At 56.5% G+C, this 20,200-nt stretch overlaps 2 protein-coding genes across 2 annotated transcripts; one reads left to right on the top strand and one right to left on the bottom strand.

Annotated features, from left to right (window-relative positions):
- The first annotated feature begins 860 nt into the window (after positions 1-860).
- Positions 861-5,532, top strand: DLX6 (distal-less homeobox 6). Its single transcript, XM_074574729.1, has 3 exons — positions 861-1,854; positions 2,798-2,991; positions 4,786-5,532. The coding sequence occupies exons 1-3, from the start codon at positions 1,494-1,496 to the stop codon at positions 5,035-5,037; spliced, it is 807 nt and encodes a 268-aa protein (XP_074430830.1). The 5' UTR covers positions 861-1,493; the 3' UTR covers positions 5,038-5,532.
- Positions 5,533-13,675: 8,143 nt separating this feature from the next.
- Positions 13,676-17,047, bottom strand: DLX5 (distal-less homeobox 5). Its single transcript, XM_074573437.1, has 3 exons — positions 16,011-17,047; positions 14,622-14,806; positions 13,676-14,392 (listed from the first exon to the last, which is right to left on the bottom strand). The coding sequence occupies exons 1-3, from the start codon at positions 16,363-16,365 to the stop codon at positions 14,060-14,062; spliced, it is 873 nt and encodes a 290-aa protein (XP_074429538.1). The 5' UTR covers positions 16,366-17,047; the 3' UTR covers positions 13,676-14,059.
- Between the last annotated feature and the right edge of the window lie 3,153 nt (positions 17,048-20,200).

Genomic DNA, 20,200 nt, shown 5'->3' on the forward strand with positions numbered 1-20,200 from the left:
AGGGGAGAGAGAGAGATCCTCCGCCGTGCTGGATCAAACTTAATGTCTTTCCCCAGTCCATCTTTGAAAGAGAAGTGGTAATACCACCTGGATGTTCGGATATAAATCCCCTTGCAAATAATAAATGGATTAATAATAACAAGGTATGAAGTTCTTTTTATAGAAAAAAGGAGAGAATTGAAACTAAATGCGGCAGTTAGACAACCATTTTGATAAGAGGATAATTGAGGCGACACTGGTGTATAATTAGAGGATAATTTATGCTATATCCACTTTTATTCCACCTCCCAAAATAAACCCAGTCCATAATCATTACAGGCAAATTGTTCTGAATTTTATAGCAGCAATTTGAACAAAGTACTGCAGTTAATCATGGGAGATTTTTGTGTATTCCTGATTAGAAGTCTAATTGCCTCCTTCCAGAAAGTAAAAATAACTGTAAAACGACTCTATTTTTATCATTAACAATGTTGACAATAAAATAAAATCAACTGGAATTGTAATCTAAAGACAAATTTAGGGCGCAGGCACTTTTTTTTTTTTCCCCTGCTTGGGTCGTTTATATCCTAATCAAGCTTTTGCCAAAACCGCCAACCGCACGTAGCCATTTGCATATATTTGAAAGCGATTACGGGAGCTGCCGCCGCCGCCGCCGCTTTTCAGCGGGGGGAAAAAAAAAATAAAAAAAAATAAAAAAAAAAAAAATGCGCTGCGCGTCGCTTCGCCGCGGCGAAAATACCGCGCAAGGAAGGGGCGGGGGGGGAAGAACGGAGGGGGTCGTGTAGTGAGGGAGGGGGGGATGCGTGATTTGGGGGGGGGGAAGGGGGGATGGGGGCGGGCACGGGCAGCGCGCGCGCTGCCGGCGGGGCGGTGACGTCAGGGGGTTGAGTGACCAATAGGGAGGCGCTGCCCTCCGGAGACGAACCATTCGACTTGTGCGCGTCCCTGCCCTTCAAGTCGAAGCGCCGGAGCCCCAACTTTCCCGGCTCCCACCTTAAAACACCCCACCCCCCCACCCCCCCCCCTAACGCCCGGCCTCTCCCCCCATCCCACCCCCCCAAAAAAAAAGAAAAAAAAACAAAAAAACCCACCCCACGCTCCGAGCGCGGGGGGGGATGGCGGGGGTGGTGGGGTGGGGGGGATGAAGGAAAAGAGCGGCGCAAAAAAGCGCCGGGAGTAGCCCGCCCTCCCCCTCCACACACCCCGCACACCGCCCTCCCCTTCCTCCCCTCCCTCAGCGATCGAGGGCCCCTCGCACAACGGCTCCTCGGAGAGGAGGGGGGGGGGAAGGAAAAAAAAAAAGGCGGAAAGGGAAAGAAAAAAAAAAAAGAGAGAGAGGGGGGAAAAAAAAAAAAGAAAAGAAATTAAATTAAATCACCGCCGCCTCTCCAGCGGTGCCGCGGCGGGTAAGGGGAGCGGCGGTGGCTGGGCAGAGAGGAGGCAGAGCGCGGGGGGCGAGCCGGGGAGCGCCGCGCTCTCCCTCCCAAACTTTGATGATGACCATGACTACGATGGCTGACGGGCTGGACGCGCAAGACTCCTCCAAATCCGCCTTCATGGAGTTCGGGCAGCAGCAGCCGCCGCCGCCGCAGCCGCCGCCGCCGCCCCACTCCCAGCAGAGCTCGCCGGCCATGGCCGGCGCCCACTACCCGCTGCACTGCCTGCACTCCGCCGCCGGCTCCCACCCGCACCACCAGCATCACCACCACAGCTCGCCCTACTCCGGCAGCGCCGGCTCCTACAACCACCGCTCGCTGGCCGCCTACCCCTACGTGAGCCACTCGCAGCACAGCCCTTACCTCCAGTCCTACCACAACAGCAGCGCGGCCAGCCAGACACGGGCGGACGATGCAGGTGAGCCCGGCACCGCTTCCCTAACCCGCTGCCAGCTTCTCCCCCCTTCCCCTCCCCATCCTTCCATCCCCGGGCCTCTTCCCGGACACCCCCCGGGGCATCTGCAGAACGACCCCCGCCGTGCCCCAGGGTGCGCGGAGCGGCGGGAAGAGAACCGGGGACGCTAGTTCCGCGGGCCTACAGCCGCGGTACCCGGCGGCGGGGCCGCTGCGATGTTCTCCCCCCCCCGCCGGTGCCGCGGCTGTGCCGGGCACCGGCCCCTTCCCCGTTCGCCCCGCGGCCGGCGAGCAGGGGGCTGCGCTCGGCGCTCCTTTGTTACGGCGGTACCGGCTTTAAGCAAAATTCCTGCTAACACCTGAGGAGTGAAAGTTTCCAGGCGAGCGGGTCGCATTCCGCTCGGGGGCCGTCTGATTTATGGTTTTGGGGGGTTTCTTTTTTTTTTTTTTTTTTTTTGCAGGGAGCCGCTCATTTGTACGTATTCATCCGGAGGGGCACGGCGGGGGGGGGGGGGGGGGGAGGGTGCGGGGGGGCGAGAAAAGCATTGTTAAAAGTCTCGGACTGGTGATTCACTGACCACCAAACCGGCGACGCGAAGTCAATTAGCTGAGTAAAACCTGGATGGCTCTGGAACCAGGCATCCCTTCACAAAGCCAGTGCTGCACTTTATTTTAATTATATATTTTTTCATATTATTTCCCCCCCCCGCCCCCTGGGGAAAGGCAGCGTGCCCACTATGCCCGGACAGTTGTTTTTCCCTCCGGTAGCTCCCAAGCAGCAGCGTGTGTCACGACGTGTCCTTAAGGAGCCGGAGCCTGTGTGCAGGCGACGGTGCCGAACCGGCGTCGGGGCAAGCGGCTGGATTTTTTAGGAGCCGTGGTAGCCAAAATGCCCGCGTTAAGCAGCTATGGAGGGTGATGTTTCAGCTGTGTTGTTTTGATTGCAGATCAGCAAAAAACCACAGTGATTGAAAACGGTGAAATCAGATTCAATGGAAAAGGGAAAAAGATTCGGAAGCCTCGAACCATTTACTCTAGTCTACAACTCCAGGCTTTAAATCATCGCTTTCAGCAGACTCAGTACCTGGCACTTCCAGAGAGAGCTGAACTGGCAGCTTCATTAGGACTTACCCAGACACAGGTAATTACTGGGAATCCCAAATCACTGAAATCCTGCTCAAGCAATAAAGGCCAAGCAAAGTACGATGCTCCCTAAACGTTTTGGCCTCTCTGTGGGAACGGTAGAAAAGGTAACGCACACGGTCCCCCCCCCCCCATCTATATGCGATAGGACTTATCTAATGCACGACAGAGAGACCGGGCTACCGCAGAAGGGGCTGAACGCGCCCTTCCCTCCGCCGTCTGGCGAGCGAACGCTCCCTTTGATGCCACGCGTAACAGTTTAAAATTGCCTGTATTTTCGGATCATTCCAGCACCGAGATACAAACGCCCAGCTGTGGAAAGGAGAACAAAACAAAGGCAAGGGATCGCTGGGCCTGAGGTAGAGCTAAAAGCAAAGCAAAGCTGCCTCGTAGCAACCTATATGTAGAGGGGAAGCAGGAACACGTTAGGAAATACCTGTAAAATCAATAGTTAATTCAGCCTGGATGACTAACGCAAATGCAGTGGTTACCCTTGGGCAATATGTACGAAAGGTGATAATAGATCTGAAGATCAAAGACAGCCGTGTACAAAATTATGGCAGGTTAAGCCATAGTTAAGTGTGGTTGGAGTAGCTGTGCCATTCTGCTAATTTAAGCTTGAAAGACACATGAGGCATCACAGGCTTCCTAGGCTGGGGTTTGCGGAGAAGTGCATGGATAGATGGGATCAATTCGAGTGAAATGTAATCATGTGAATTTATGAGCTTAACAAATAACCTCAGGATTTTATCATTGTCATTGATAACAGTCGCTGCCAGCCAGCGATTTTTAAATACTCAGCAAACATTAATCATGGGAATAGACCTGATGGTTTTACAAATGGGATTTTGGTACCCTTAGCATGCATGCTCTGTCTCTCTGCTGTCTCGCTTTCTCTCTCACACGCATAGGTTCAGGGGCCCGATCCTGAGCATGCAGCTAGACAAGCACCCCTGCTTATGCCCTGACATTACGTCTGCAAAGTTTGCAAGGTCAAATACACATGTGGGAGTTGTTTTCTTTGTTTGATTGATTTTTAAGAAATATGTTTGTATGTATGTCTTACATGTATGTAATTTTTATAATAATTCCGGTCAGCCAGAGTGGGCCCGATCCCTGCACACCTCATCGAGTGCAGGCTCCTTACTCGAGAGTTCTGCTGGATTAGGAGCAGGATGAGACCCAAAGCAATCTTGATAGCCAATTACTCGCCGAGAAAAGAGAATTTTCCTTTCTTTAAAGACAACTTTTAAAATAAAGCCACAATCCTGGTTTCATTGTGCCTCCTGCCCCGTCACATCACCAAGGACCGCTTGATCATGCATGTTTTCGGCTGCGCGATTTCTTTGTAAGATGCCCTTTGTCTATTGGCTCTTCTCTCCTGGCACAAAATCATATGATTGCCAGTGTTTGGCAACAGTTTGCCCAAATGATCAAATGACCTCCAAAATTCTGAATGAGGCGCTAAAGCAAGAGAGCTCAGAGCACGTACTCTCTTTCAGCTCCATCAATCTGGCCTGCCCAGGGAAAAGAACCTTCCGGGTTAAAACCTGCATCCCTGTCGCTTTCCAGCTCCGCTCTGCCTCTCCTGTTCTCTCCAGCTGCATCCAGAGCCCGAGAGCGGCCGTAGCCACCCCTCCTTCCCCTCTCCCCATCCCCAGCTCCGTACCCGGCTGGCGTGGTCTCTCGCCACCTTCCCTAGAGCAAACCCACGGCCCCCGGGGGTCTCCCCTGCCGCGCCCGGGGTGCTGACGGCAATCTAACCAATATCTGCTGCTGGTTTGGTTCACAGGTGAAGATCTGGTTTCAGAACAAGCGCTCCAAATTCAAGAAGCTGCTGAAGCAGGGCAGCAACCCCCACGAGAGCGACCCTCTGCCCGGCTCCGCCGCCCTCTCCCCTCGCTCGCCAGCTCTGCCTCCAGTCTGGGACGTTTCAGCTTCTGCCAAGGGAGTCAATATGCCTCCCAACAGCTACATGCCTGGCTATTCTCACTGGTATTCTTCTCCACATCAAGACACAATGCAGAGACCACAAATGATGTGAATTGTCCAAGAGAAATAATCTCCCAAGAACGCCTCGTCTCGACATGGCAAAAAAGTTCCCCTGCTTTGCCAAGCCGTGCCAGCTAACAGGCTCTGTGTGAACTTGTAGATGCGGCAAAGAGACAGAGTGGCTTTATTTTATTTTATTTTTTTTAAGTAACCTCAGCGATTGATCTTGAACAGAAAGACACAATTTTCATTCTGGCGCACAGAAGACACTTCTCTTTAGGATATTTTCCTTTGGACTCCAAGGCACCAGCCTCTTTCTCTGTGGAGTATACGTCAAAACAAACTTTTTACTGACTTTGCCCACAAGAAGAACCTGAATCTACCATGGCAGCCGTTTTTACTTGTTTAATGAGCTAAAGACATTACATGATGAAAGAGAGACTAGTCAAAGCTCCTTCATTTTTATTCACCAAATCCGGACTGGGGAAAAAAATTAAAAGACAGAAGAATGGATTTTAAAAAAAAAAGAAAAAAAAAAAAAAAAGAAGAGGGGGAAAAAAGGAGAACTGGTTGAAAAATGAAAATATACTGTAAGATTAGAACATTACCACGAAGCAAAACCTGCATGCTTTCTCAAAATGCAATGGGCTGCGGCTCAGAAGAAACCACCGTCTCTCCCGCGAAGAGCCCCCTCACCCGCACCCGCACACACCCGCACACAGCCGGACAGACTCCCGGAGACGAGCAGGAACGACAGAGCGAGGGATCGGCGGCGACACCCGCCGCCGCGGTCTGGGGAAGGAAGGTTCAGCGCTGCCTGACGGCAGCCTCACCCGCTGAGCGAGAGGGACCTTTCCCCCGAGCAACCTTTCTGTATATATTGTTGAATTTTAGTTGTACATATACTTTGTATGTTTTTGTCTTCTTTCATATATAGAGTAAAAGCCACAAAACGCCCGCCTGGCTCCTATTTCTCCCAGCCTTAGCGGACCCCCACCTCCCCCCGACCTGCCCCCCCCACCCTCCAGTTCAGCCGAGGCAGCTGGACACTGTCCCCCCCTCCTTGCACAGACACCGCGACCTGAGCATACATCTGCGAGCAAAGACAGAAAAGATGGGCGGGGGGGGGTTGGGGGGGGGGCGAAGAGATGTTGGGGGGGGGGTATGGTGGTTTGGTTAGCTTTAAGGCTACGACTAAGACAAGGAGATATCGAGACAGCAAAGATAATCCTAAGAAGACGCTTCTAATCACCCGGCCATTTCTGCTGCGATTTCACAGCTCCGCCGCTCAGCTGAGCTGAGCTTTCTCGCCGAGGCAAAGCCGAGAGCCCTGCCTTTCTTCCCAAATGTTGGAGACTCCAAATTATTAAGAAAGGAGGCGCCCTCCTTTGTTTTTAAAGAGCAGACAATGCAAGCTGAGGAATGTTTTGCAAAGCCCTGAGAGGTGCCCAGGCACACACCACGCTGTCCAGCCAGCTCCAGCCTCACCAGCTTGTGGAAAGCACAGCGACTACTGCAAATGAAAAGCCCTTTCCTCATCCAAGCTGGGTGCCCCATACTGCGAGAATTAATGGCTAGAGACCTGGGCATCCTTCAAATTATGAACCTTGAAACCACTGAGCCATTTATCAGAAGTCAATAGAGATCCTCAGAGTGCTCCATATAATGACAGCTACATACAGTCGTGCAAAAGGACAGTCACTATAATTAGACACAAAGCAAAGACTACTTACCAACATACCAGTTTTTTGGGGGGTGTTTTTTTGTTTTTTTTTGAGCAACTTCCACGCTCAGTCAGTCTTCAGAGTGGTTTAAAACCGATCAGTCTTGTCATTTTCTACCATTCGTATTGTTACATTAGGAAAAATGTTTTCTTTTCTTTTTTTCCCCTTCCCACTGTGAAACTTTGGGTTCAGAGCTCCCCAGGATCAATTCTGAACAAAGCCTCCAGCTGCAGTGCCATCCAATTTGAAGCAGACATTGGGGACAATTTAAGGTTTTTATCCACAAGAAGGTTTTTTTCCATTCTCTTAAATGCAGCCATAATTAGAGTAATTTTTCATGTAGCCCGCTGATTACAGCGTTTTTACCGTCAAAGATAATTACCTGTAATTTTCTTCCACTTTTAATACTAAAAAGCCATCTTTATTTAGATTCAGGAACAGGAAAGGCGAAACAAAAGAGGAAAATTATTCTGTTATTCATACACAAATTGCAGAGACGTAGGGCCTAAAATTGAAAATTAACCAAAATTATAATGCTGAAAAGAATGGAAGAGGCTTCAGAAGTACAGCTGGTAGTGGGGCTCACTGAATTATTCAAATGACACTGGGGAGAAAGCTACCATACATTTAAACCAACAGCATTGTATGTGTATGTGTGTGTGTGTGTGTGCATCTTTCAGAAAACCCCGCTTTTTGCCCCCCAAGCTTGGCCCCTGTGCGGGCTCACCCTCGCCCCCCGCAGAAAGGACCCCCGCAGCCCGGGGAGCCCGGCCCGGCCCGGTGGGTCCCGGCCCCCACGGCCCCCGCAGCCGCCTTAACCCTTTCGCTGCAGCCCACGAGTGGGGACGGAAGGTGTGTGGTGTGTGTGTGTCCCTTCCCCCGCCGCTGGCGGGCCCGGGGGTGTGTGAGAGGGGAGCTCGCTGCTTCCCGTGGGCTTTCGGGGGGCTCGTCCTCGCCTCGCCGGTGCCAGCGTGGGTGCCGGCGCGGAAAGCCTCTCGGTACGCCGTGCCCTCCTCCCCCACGAGTGATTTCTCAGATAGGCGTAAATAAAGCCCAGGCAACAAGCAAGCAAGCAAGCAAGCAAACAAATAAATGATCATCATAATAATAATAACAATAAAAAAGCCCGATAGCTTAATAGAAGGTGCGAGAGGCAGGCCTTCCAGAGGGCAGGGTGGGAGCGGATGGGCTCCCACTCGCGGGGCTGCCGCCCCGGGAGACTCTCGTGAAACAGCGTCATCTATGGATGGATGGAGCGGCGGCAGCTCCCCACGCCGGCCGCCCAACCTGCCGCCGCCGCCCCGGGGCCGCCGGGCCGCCGGGGCGCCGCGGAGAGCCGCGGAAAGGCGCGCTGCAGCCGCCCCCGCTGCGGGGCCGGGCGGCCGCGGCCCGACCCCGGGGGCTCGCACGGTTTCGCCGTCGGTCGCCGAGCCCCGCGACGCCCCTCCGGTAGCCCGGCGGGACCCTCGCAGCCCCCCCAACCCCCGCCGCTCCCGGCAGCACCGGGGAGGGGGGAAAAGGGGGCGCGGAGGTGTCGGGGTCCGGCCCGGTGAGGGAAAGCACCGACGCAAGAGTGACCGCGAAAAGTGGGGGAACGAGGAAAAAAGGAGCGTGTCTCGCAGGGGAAGGCACGAAGCAGCCACGGACCGACCCCCAAAACCCAAGCGAGCCCCGAAACTTACCCCCTGTGCAAATCTGCTAAGCAAGGATCGGGGTCTAGAAATCTATACTGAACAGAAGCAGTGGAGAATATTTTTCTGAGTCTCAGGGCAGAAGCTCTTTCTCTATATTCTTGGTTGAGTGAGCACATCCAGGTGTGAAATTGTTTGCACACCCCAGCACCTCTTATATTGCCAGCAAAATTAGCTGTTATTACTGTCACTGTTTAGTGATGGTTAGCTTGATAAAAAAAAACTGCTGTAATCAAGACCTGGCGCATCTTTGCAAATTACAGATAATTGTAAACGTCCAGATTATGATAATAGCATCCTAATCCAGCCTGCAATATAATTATTACAGAGTGTTACATCTGAAACTGTCCAGTAGGGCTAATTCAGCCATTATTTAGACCCTATTTTCGCACTGCAAATGGGTTGCTGAGTTGAAAATGTACGATTGTAATTTCACGGGGCACTCAATGAGTAATGGTATAGGGAGAGAAAAATACAAAAGTGAAATGTGAACAGTAGCGATCAAATCAAACTCTGAAGGACAAAAGACTGTTTGATTCATAGGGAATGAGAAGAGCGGGAATTAAGAAAATAGCAAATCAGTGGTCTGCAGCGTTACGTGTCCAAATCTCAAGGAGAGCGAGCCTGATGTGCAGACAGGGGCTGATGCTTCGGGCTCCCGCCCGCATCCGTCCGCCTCCCGGCTCGGCTCTTCCCGGCGGTCTCTCCCCGGTACCCGAAGGATCCCCGGGCTCCCCACCCATCCCCAAAAGCGGGCTCGCCCTTGCCGTGTGCCTCCTCTCAGGTGACTGAACGTCACTTTCGGGCAAGAAGCCTCGGGAGCCTCCTAACCGCGGGGTGGGGGTGGGGGGGAAGACGCGGGGGGGGAAGAGTGCGGGGTGCGGGACGCCGGGGCCGGGCACCCTCTGCGGGAGGATGCGGAGCCGGCGGCCTTTTGCGCTCCCGCGCACCCGCTGGACCAGTCGTCAGGGGTCCTTAAGGAAATTATCACAGAACCGACTCAATGGTAATTAATTAACCAAAAGAGCCTGGCTAACAGGACTACCTGCAGCTAGCGAGGTTAACTCATTGGGCTAGTTCGCTTTCGACTCCTGATTAGCTTTTATTAACCCTGGACACGAAATACACAAACCCGTTTCTTTTTTTAATGGGCCAAATCATCAAAGCGCCGCTGCTGCCCCGCCGGCAGGTACCGGCAGGGTCCGGGTGCGAGGGGGCGGCGGCCGGGGCTGGCTCGAGGGGCGGGAGGGCTCCCGGCCCCGGCCCTTGCTGGCCTCCCCCGGCTGCAGCCGCGCCTGGCAGCCCGCAGCCTTCCTCTGCGCGCTTTCCTCCACGGGAATTAATAAAAATAACGCGAAGAAAGGGGAAGGAAAGCTCAGTGCGTACCGCCAGGCGAAAGCCCTATAAAACGCGTTATATGGTGCGTATCGTGGAGACCGTAAAGATTTCCCGGGATGGAGGGCCAGCTCCGCAGGCAGGCAGACGATGCCGCTGCAGAGCAGGGAGCCAAGTCAGGATCCGGCCCGGCGAGGCTGGCTGATCCCTGCTGCGGAGCCCGGGATGAGGTTTAGGCAACCTCCCCGGGGCTGCTGAGGGGCAGGCGGCCGCGGGAGGAGAGTGAGGAGCCATCCCCAAGCTCCTCCTTGCCCAAGTGCTGAATCTGTCGCAGCTTCTGTCCGGGCCGGGCTCCCCGGGCCCTCACCTAAAGGGAAATAGGGAGGAGAGGGGGCCTGGGAGATTTTCCCGCGGCCTTGAAGGTCGTGTCCGTGGAAGGTGTTCCCACAGACACCCGGGGCGGGGGTGCGTGTCTGTGGGATTGCTCGGGTCCGTATTCCTGGCAGATAAACCATTGCTTATCCTCCCAAGTCGCATGTAAACAGCCGAATAAAGAGCAGAAATATTTAATTGATGTAGCACAGATTCTCCCTAAAAAAAAAAATAAATAAATAAAAAGAGAGAGAGAGAGAGAAAGGGAGGTTTAATGTAAACTCCGCGGTTCCCATTTTCACGGTTCTTGTCTGACCTATAAAACAGGTTATTGCGTTACTGCAGGCAACCGCTCAAATGACTGAAAGCAAGAAGAGGGGCTTCTCTTCCTCCCCCCCCCCTCCCCGCCCCGACTTTCCTGAAGCAATAGATCTCCTTTCCGTAATCCACAACCGAACCACCTAAAGTCTGTCAGTCGCAAAATTGCGTCGTAGAAATCTTTAATCGATGCCACATGTGCGATGCACGTTTGGGATACAGCGCTGCCGGCGGCGGAGCGGGCAGCGCCCGGGGGGAAGGGGGGGACACCGGCGGGGGGGGACGGCGCAGGCAGCGCGCGCTGCGGGGACATGAATTTATGGGGGAGACGGAGGGGAGCGAGAGGGCGACAGAAATGCCTGACGAGCGGGCGGCCTTGACGCGGTGACAGGTTGGAGGGGGTGGGTTTTTTGGGTATTCCCCCCCCCAACTCCGCTTCAGGGAGGAGGGGGAGGGAAAGCGAGGGGCTTGGGGAGGAGGCAGCGCTCCCCCGGACGGAGGCTCTGCCCCGCCGACCGATACCCGGGCAGGGAGCAGCGGGGGGGTCTTGGGGGGAAGAGGGCAAGGTGTTCCCCCGGTGTCCGTCGGTGGGGGGTGTCAGACAGTCATCTGCGTGTGTCTGGGTGTTGTGGGTGTTCGCTCCATCCGGGGGGGAGCGCGGTGGGGGGGTCGATCTGCTGTGGGTGAGGGAGCCCCAGAGGTGCAGGCAGCATTCAGGAGCTCTCGATCTGGGGCAGCTGGGGCCGCAGGCTGCTCTGTGTGTGTGTCTGTGTGTGTGTGTCAGGCCCTGTGGCTCAGCCCTGGAGCCGCTCGGCACCCACAGGAATGTGGCTCCTCTCGGCTCCCCGAGCTGCCCCGGCTCCACATGGAAGTGGCCGCCAGGAAAAGAGAAGGGAGGGGAAGAGAGAGGGAGGAGGGGGGGGAAAAAGAAAAAGCCCCGAGCCAGCAATCCGCCGAGCCGAAACCCAGCGTCAGACAAAGGACAGTTCATCCCATCCCTTTCCCGGGGAGGCAAGGGGGGAGGCCCGGACAAGCCAGGCTCTCTCCGGCCGCCGCCGGAGCCCCGGGGGTGCGCCCGGGCGGGGAGAGGCGCCGGGGTGTGCCTGCCTGTGTGTACGGGGACAGCGGGGACAGGAGCATCGCCCTCGGCCCGGGGCTGTCACGAAGGGGCGGGCGGCTGTAGACCCTGTGTGTGCGTTGGGGACGGGCCACGGCGACGGGGAGCTCCGGCGAGGGGCATTTCCTAACCTGGCCTGGCCACCCTCTCCCGGGAAGGGGTGCCAGACTCTCCCCGACCTGCCCAACACCAGCCTGAGCTGGCAGAAGAAATTAAGCAGGGAGAGGGACCGGCATGGAAACCGGGAAACCGAGCTGGCTCGGAGAGGGGAGCGGTGCCAGAGCCCGGCCAGCGCTGGCAATGCGAATTCCCATCCCTGCCCGGCATCCTGCCTGCCGGCATCCCGCCTCCCCGGAGCTGTTCCGGCGCTGTCCGCCCGAGCCCTCCCGGCCCCTGCAGGTTATCGTCACCGAACAGCCCCACGGCAGCTCCTCAAAGAAAAGGGGGAGTGGACCGACCTGGGAAATAGACTTCCACCTCTTGTGTCCAAGCCTGTCTGCAAAGGGAAGGGACCTCGGAGAGGGGGAGAATCTCGTACTGCAGGTTAAAAAAAAATATTAATGCTTGTCTAGAGGCGAACGAAAGAATGGAAGAAAATGAAAAGGTCGGGCTTTTGTTTTGTTTTGTTTTGTTTTGCACGGGGTGGAAGTTATCAGGAGAGACAAAGCCGAGCTTTTCAGCAGCCCCAGAGTCGCGGAAAGTCCCCGAAACCTTGCGAGTGAAATGAGAAGGAGCCGGTCCCCGCAGCCGCTGGGAGGACGCGGCGGCAAGGCGGCCCGCTGGCCGGCAGCGCCGGCCCGGCAGCGGGCAGGGGTGGGCAGCCGCCGGCGGCCCCCGCCGCCCTGTCTCCGGCACCCACGCACCCCTCCCCGGCGTGCAGGGAACAGCTTCACCGAACAAACTGGTCTATTGTACTGCAAGCCATTTACCAACCCCCAAACCTGTTACAAAACAGCAACCCGGGGCTGCTTTCTTTGGGGAGAAAACACGCACACGCACTCACACACACGCAGAAAACATGGCAGGCAGGAGCGGAGGGAGAAGAAAGGAGGGGGAGGGCAGCGGGGAGGAAGACTGGAGACAGGTAAGTGCGCCCCAGGGCAGGAGCGTGCCTTTTCAGGCCTCCTCTCCCAGCCCTGCCATCCCTCTCCCCGCCATCCACGGGTGACAGGGGGTAATTTTTTTATCTGGGGGATCCTTCAAGCGACGCCTTTGTCACATTCACTGCTGCCGCCTCACCCCGCACGGCCGTGAATTCCCAGCGCGGCTTCTCTCTCCCCCTCCCCGTGACGGCCGGGGAGAGCGGTGGGGAGGGGAGAGGGGGGGCCGGGGGAACGTGTGCCGCCGCGGGGGCCCCGCGGGCCGGTTGCTGGCGGGGAGAACCCGGGGTTTCTGCTGGGAGAGGGGCCTACGCTCGGTGCTTGTCGCCCCGCCAGGGCTCCGCGCCCGTGGGCACCGTTCCGGCCACCTCGCTGAAGCCCCATCCCCTCCCCGGTGCACGGGGCAGCGCTAGCCATGGCTCCGCCGCCCGGCTTTTCCCCTAAATCGTGTAGATAGAGGTAAGAAAACCAAAACAAAAGTACCTCCGCAAAGTCCCTCCTTCAGCCGGAGCAGCCTCAGGCTTTTACCAGGAGCAAGGGGAGCGGGGCCCTCATTTTATCCTTTTCTCATATTTAGTGGCTCCTTTTGACGGAAACGTAATTTGTATAATTAGCCGAGCGCACACGGGCGACTGATGGGCTGTGGAGTGTGCAGCTCTCGACGCTAATTGCTCTCAGGAAAGGATTCAGGGCGGCTTAAGGCGAGAGATTTGCTTTCTAGCGTTAGGATGGGCAGCTTTCGCTTCAGCTTAAATCACGGTGCGATAAGGTCTACGCGGTGTTGCAAAAAAAAACCTTTCCCAGCGGGAACGGAGCATCGTCGCGCCTCGGCTCGCCCGTGGGGACCTACAAGGGCCAGATCCTGCCAACACGCCCGGGCTGCGGTGGCACGACACGGCACGGCGACCGAGCGTGAGCTCCCAGGATCTGGCCCCTCAAAATCCCTCTTTCCTCAGTCGGTCTCTGCAAGCAAATTGGCATTGTTATTTTTATTTTTCCCCCCTCTTATTATTAATAGAAGAAGGGGTAATTTGGAAACGTTTCTCGTGGTCGAAATAATTTTATTTTATTCAGAATATACAGTTTAATTCCTCTATCTACAATTATTTACAGGGTTAAAATAACATTGAAAAAAAGTCTCTGGAAAAGTTGAGGTCATAGATTTCAAGGCACCATTGATAGTGTCCACAGCTGAGCCAAAAAATGTCCGTATTGTATAAAAAAGGGGTTCCTTTGAAATGCAATAAATTACATGCACAAGCTTTACACATTTTAATCTTTTTGTTTGTTTCTTTTCCCTTTTAAAAATCCCACATATGCATTCCTTTCGATATTATTCCTTAACAGCAAAACACAGGAGTCCAAGGAACAACAACAACAAAAAATATTAAAAAAATAAAATAATAAGGGTCAGACTCTAATAAATTGTCCCAGAGGCCAGCGCTAACGGGTGCTGTAGGGAGCCGTGGGGTTGGAGGTGGGAGTTGATGGCGTTGGCAGCAGGGTACCAGGAAGCGGAGCTCTCCAGGTAGCTGGATGCGGGGGACGGGTTGGAGTTTGGAGGGTGAGCGTGTGCGTGGGCATGGTGGCTGAGGGAGCGGGACGAGCCCTGAGGTTCCCAAACCGCAGGCGACTGTGGAGAGTTGCAGGCCATGGGGTCGCTGGAGCTGGGGCTGTGCTCCGGTGGCATCTCCCCGTTCTTCATGATCTTCTTGATCTTGGATCTTTTATTCTGAAACCAAATTTTCACCTGGGGGGGGGGGGGGGGGGGGGCGGGAGGAGAGGAGAGGAGAGAGGAGGAAAGAGGGAGGGGGGAGGGAAACCGACACCATTAATGCCCGCCTGGCGAACCGGCGCTCCGCGGCTGCGAGGGACCCGCTCCCCGCCGCCCTCCCGGACCCTCCGCGGGGCCCGATCCGGCCCGTTCCCCGGAGGGAGCCGGAGCTCCGCGCCCCGCCGGGCCGATCCGAGCGCGGTACCTGCGTCTGCGTGAGCCCCAGGGAGGCGGCCAGCTCGGCCCGCTCGGGCAGGGCGAGGTACTGGGTCTTCTGAAACCTCCTCTGCAACGCCGCCAGCTGAAAGCTGGAATAAATAGTCCGGGGTTTGCGCACTTTCTTTGGTTTGCCGTTCACCATCCTCACCTCGGGCTCCGCCACCTCCTTCTCTGCACGGGCGCAAGGGCGGGAGAGAGACACAGACGCAGACGTTAAGGCGCGGGACACGGCTCCGCTCCGCGCCCGCGCAGCCCGCGCCGCCGGCCTCCCGCCCGCGGGCCGGGCAGGGCAGGGCAACGGCGCCGTCCCGACGGGCCCCCGCGGCTCCCCCCGGGGCTCCCGCCGCCGGGCGGCGGCCCCGCGCAACCTCCGCCGGCTCCCCGCGGAGAGACTTGGGGGGGGCGGGGGGCTCCCTCCGCGCAGGGCCTCGGCCATCCTCGGCCATCCCCGGCCCTCCTCCGCCTCCCGCCGCCGCCCCGGGCGTTCTGCGCGGAGGGCGCGCAGCGCTGCGCGGGCGGGAGCGCGGGGCCCTGCGCGCTCGCCGTGGGAATTAGGAGGATTATCGGTGCCCTGCTGGGAAGAGGCCGGCCCGCTGCGGAGACCTACCCAGGGCACCCACCGCTTCCCCCCGCGCCTTCCCCTGCCGCCGTGTCCCCAAGCGCCGCCGCGGCCGCGCTCGTCCCAGCCAAGCCCCAGCCGCTCGGTTTTCTACGGGCTCGCTTTATTTTCTTTCTGTCCCCTTCTTCTTGGTGTTTTTGTTTTTTTTTCTTTTTTTTTAAATTTTTGTTTAAATTTGTTTTCTTTCTTCCCCACAACAACTTTCAAAGAAGTAAATGGAAAGAGCTAAAAACGCAGCGCTTTCTGGTAAACCCCCCCCCCACCCCCCGGCTTCGCAGCCCCGCCACGGCTGGGCTCCCCCTTCCAGTCTCCTCCCCCGCCCCTCCAGCACAGGGGGAAGGAAAACTTTCTTTGCCACCGCGAACCTGAGTTTGAGACGCGCAACAAGGCTCGGCTATTTTCCCCCCTTTTCCTGCGGGGGGAAAAGGAGGAGGGGGGCAGCCGTGGGGCCCGGACGCAGCTGCCCGGTGTTTGCTTCTTTAAATCCCTAGTCCTAGGATTTGTGTTTTAGACCGTGCCGGCTGGTCAGGAAAACTAGACACAGCTGTCCACTTTTTTTTTTTCTTTTTAACTTTCTTTAATTTTCCTTCCCCCTCCCCCTTCTTAATTTTTTAAATGTATTTATTTGTTCCTCCCTGTGGTTCAGGGAAAGCTGCATCCCCGCGGTCCATGGGGCAAGGATCTGCTGGGGCGCGCTCCCCCAGCCTCCCCACGGCCGCGGCCGTCCCCCGCACGCCCCCGGCCCCCGGCTCTCACCTGGCTGGCTGGCGGAGCTCTGTACGCGGTTGTAAGCCCCGCTGTACTGGTGGTAGGGGCTGGCGTAGCTGTAGTCTGCATAGGCTTTGGCAGGATAGTTCCCAGCAGATCCGTTCATGCCGTGGTACTGATACTGGTAAGGGTTGAGCGCTTTGCCGTAGGAAGCCGAGGTAGGCGAGCAGTAGCCGTGCGGGGCTCCCCCCGTCGGGCTGTAGTAGTCGGAATCCGTAGCCGAGGACTCGGGTAAAGTGGGAGATTCCTGGGACGGGTGGTGCATGGCTGCGGCCGTCTGGAAAGGAGCCTGGAAGTCGCCGGATCTGATGTTGGGGACCCTTCTGTCAAATACTCCTGTCATAGCTCGGGGCCGGCGGCGGGCTGGGGCTGGCTGCCGGGGCTGCTCGGGTCTAAGCAGACATGTCTGGGGGAGGAGGCTGCGGCGCTCTGTCTGTCTCCGGCAGACTGCTGGCTGGGGCGCAGCATAGGCTTGGTTAAATCCTTAATTGCGCTCTTACGCACAGCAGGGTGGATCGGGTTCCATTGGCCAGAGCAATCGGGAGCAGCGACACCCTAACTCGTCCAACTAGTTTAGCACAACAAAGCTTTGGCTTAAAAAAAAAAAAAAAAAAGTCCAAAAAAAAAAAAAAAAGTCCCATTCAAGCTCTTTTAAAGTGAATACCAACAGCAATCTCCCAGCCGGAGCGTCGCGATCGGGAGGTTTCCGGGCCTCCCCCCTTGGATCCCCGCCCGCAGCCGGTGCGGGGGCTCGGCCGGTCCCGCCGCCCCCGGGCCGCAGCCCGGTGCCCCCGCAGCTCCCGCCCGCAGCGCCCGGGGGAGGGCCGCGGCCACGCCGCTCGGATGTGCCCGTCCGGTCCCTCTTGGCTGCGTTGATGGCTTGGGAACAACGCACCGGGCGCTCCTGGTTCCCAACGCGATTTCTGACCTGGTGGCGTCTAACCAGGGTTGTTTCACTCCCATCGTCCTCCCGCTCTGGAGGGGGGGGACACGCCGTCCGGGACCTCCGCGTTAAAGAAAGTAAATCATATTACACCCCCCACCCCCCAAAAAATCTTGAATTTTAGTTACATCATTTCCTGCGTGGAAGACCCTAGCACGGCCCGGAGCCAGGCGGGAGTCTCCCGGCAGGACGCCCTGCTGTGGGGGTGTGGGGGAGCCGCTGGGGGGACACTGGTGGCACCATAGGGCCTAGGGGCACCCACCCCGCGAGTTTCGCGAAAGGCGACCTGGCTGTGGCACGGTGCCCGTGGGCGGACAGCCCCCGGCCCCTCGGACCCACGCGTGGCCTTTCCTCGCCGCCCCGTGGCGATGCTCGCCTTCTAGTCCGGCCCCGGCCCCGGCCCAGGGTCGGATGCTCGTCGGGGGGGAGCTCAAACCACCCTCACGCGTGGGCAGGACCACTGGGAGGCCGCCGCGGGCTTCTCCTCTTGAAGGCCGTCGGAAGACCCCGCTTACCAGGTGACAGCCCCTCCCTCCCCTAAAGTGGCCGAGGCTCTGCGGGGGTGTCCCCTCCCGCTGCACCCCGACCAGCAGTACCCTCCTTCGTCAGCACCCGCTTTTCCGCGCCCAGGTCCCAGGCGATGGGCTCCGGCGGCCGGGCTGGTGATGCCCGTCCCTGGTGATTTTACAGCAGCATTGCAAAAAAAAAAAAAAAAAGAAAAAAAGAAAAAAAGAAAAAGGATCAGATTTTACTAGACACTAAGGAAAACAAATAAAAGGCTGTTTTCAGTGACCTGGAGTTGTAGATTTTTCTGAAGTTGTTTACTCTCCAGATTTAGCCTGTTTGCTCACCGAAGATCTCCTAGCCAGCTGGGTAACACTTGTAACACAACCATGCATGTTGTACTTGAACTTATTGTTTGCTTTGGAAATGTCCACAGCTCATATAAAATCACATTAAACAAATCCCTAAGCATTTCATTATATGAATCACTTACTTAAATCCATTGGAATATCTCTCCCCCCCCCCCCTTTATTTATTTTTTTTTTTTCCTAAAGAGAGGAACCGGAGGGGGATATAAGTTTACGACTGGGGAGGGGGGAAGTAAGTTTGTTAAAGCTCCCAATTTGCGTCCAGTTGGAAGGGACGGTAGAGATTTTAAACAGATGAAGAGGGGGAGAGGGTGGTGGTGGGGGTAAGCCCATTTGTGTCATAAATTCCAGGGTACTGTACTTCAACACGTCCGGGCAGGAAGGTGCCGTTTGAAGGGAGAAAACAGGAGAGGACCTGGGCGCTGGTGTCGCACCCAGCCCCGGCAGCGTCCGGAGCCGCGGCGGGTCCCGGCCACGCCGTCCTGACAAGCTATTTTTGCAGCTCACCGGGGAAATCTGGGTCGGTTTCCTGCAGCAGAGAAAGTTCGCTCTTGTTTTATTCAGAGGCAAAGCAGGGAAAGGAAAAAAAAAAGTTTCGATATTAAAAGAAAAAAAAAAAAGACAGAAATCCACCAGATACAACCGCAAAACCCCCAAGCTGATTTTTTTTGAAGGCATCCGCAGCCGTTGCAGTCCGTGCGAGGATTACCGAGCCGAGGGCACACAAATCCGGCTGTTTGCGGGTTTCCTGCCCCCCGTCCTTCCCCAGCCCGAACCCGATTTTCTTGACTTTCTGCTGGATTTTTTTTGTTGGTCTTTTTTTTTCTTTTTCTTCTTTTTCCCCCAGCGGTTTTTATTTAACACATCCGGTGGGGAGCGAGCCTTTCCGAGGGAGCCGGAGTCTGTTTTCTATTTCACAATACGGTCATTGTTTACCGGCACATGCCCGCCGCCCCGCCGCAGCGCCTGCCCGGGGCCCCCCCGCGCCCAGCCGCGGCCTTTTCGGGCTCAAACCCCGCTAAATCGGTGGAAGGGGGGGAAGGTGGTGGTGGGGGGTGTACCCGCGGTTGCGGCCGGTCGGGGCGCGCAGGGCCGCGGCCACGGCGGAGGTGCGCAGCGGCCGTGCCCGTGACAAGAGCGCCACGGCGTGGCCGCGGCGGCGCAGCGCTGCCGCGCTACCTGCGCGCCTCCCGCTCATCCGCCCCCCCCGCCCCGCCGCCGCCGCCGCCGCCGCCGCCGCCGGGGCCAGACTGAGCGGCGGCGGCGGGCGCGGAGCCGGGCGGCCCCGCCAGCGCTGTCCCCGCAGGGCACGGGGAAACGGGGGCGCGGGAGCCGCCGGGACGGACAAGGCGGCGATTGTTCCCGCCCGCCCAGCGCCGGGGAGATGCCGCGGAGGCGGCCCCCGACCGAGCCCCACGGCGGGACGGGGCGCTGTCTCCCCGGACCCGGTCCCGGCTCGGGAGCGTCCCCGCGGCCCGAAGCCTCCCTCGGTGCTTGGCCGGCCTTGGAGAAGCGGGGCGGGGGGTGGTGGTGGGGGGCGCTTTGCAGAGGGTTCTCCGGCCGCTCTCGCTCGGCAGCGCTTTTGTTTCCAGCCAACGAGCGAAATATTTCGGATGAAGCCTCTCAGACTTTTGGATGAAATCTTGCAATTGTTCAGAGAAAAATCTTTCACTTTTTGGATAAAATATTCTCGTTTGGGCACCGAGTTTTTTTGCTGGAAACTTTATTTCCATGGAAATTGCTGGCAAAGAATGAAAGGAATTTTTTTCCCTTCTCTTTTAAAAAAAAACCAAACAAACCCAAACAGCCCTCCACAGTGGAAACATGGATTAACTCTTGTTTTACAGCAGCAGAAAATGGTGATTCCCAAAAAACTTCAACAACTGAGAGCTTTCCTGGTGCTCCATTACATCGTCTCAGGCTTAGAACTTGTTTACCTTGGGGAGTATTTTCAGAACGAAGAGGCAAAGGGACTGAAAGGCTGGGCAAAAAATAGTAGTACATCTGCTTCAAAGTATAAAACTTGTCATGTTCAGTCTGGGCAAAAGCTTGCAGGAATCCAGTGGAGAGCACTAGTGAACTACCCAGAAGGATGTTCACAGGGCAGTGATAAAGGGGAAAAACGCAGGAAAGAATTTTGGAAAAAACCCAAATGGGAGCAGGAGAGGAGAAATAAACCCAACAGAAAACCCAGGGAAAGAGCCTAGGACTTTTTGCTCATATTTCAGTAGCTTTCTGCAGAGCCTCCAGGTACAGCTGGTTCAGGGAGAGGAAAATGGGCATTTCTCCACCTAGGCATGACATGCCCTGCTTTGGAGAACTTAGGTCCCTCCAAAAGAAAAGGAGGTTTTGTGTTCCTGTGA

This window comes from Larus michahellis, chromosome 2 (assembly GCF_964199755.1).
Source record: "Larus michahellis chromosome 2, bLarMic1.1, whole genome shotgun sequence".
NCBI lineage: Eukaryota > Metazoa > Chordata > Aves > Charadriiformes > Laridae > Larus > Larus michahellis.

Excerpts from the sequence above, each read along its gene's own strand:
- DLX6 (XM_074574729.1), top strand. The coding sequence starts at position 1,494 with ATGATGACCATGACTACGATGGCTGACGGGCTGGACGCGCAAGACTCC. Across the intron at positions 1,855-2,797 it reads GACACGGGCGGACGATGCAG|ATCAGCAAAAAACCACAGTG; the intron begins GTGAGCCCGGCA and ends TTTTGATTGCAG. Across the intron at positions 2,992-4,785 it reads TAGGACTTACCCAGACACAG|GTGAAGATCTGGTTTCAGAA; the intron begins GTAATTACTGGG and ends TTTGGTTCACAG.
- DLX5 (XM_074573437.1), bottom strand. The coding sequence starts at position 16,365 with ATGACAGGAGTATTTGACAGAAGGGTCCCCAACATCAGATCCGGCGAC. Across the intron at positions 14,807-16,010 it reads GAGCTCCGCCAGCCAGCCAG|AGAAGGAGGTGGCGGAGCCC; the intron begins GTGAGAGCCGGG and ends GCGCCCGTGCAG. Across the intron at positions 14,393-14,621 it reads TGGGGCTCACGCAGACGCAG|GTGAAAATTTGGTTTCAGAA; the intron begins GTACCGCGCTCG and ends CCCCCCCCCCAG.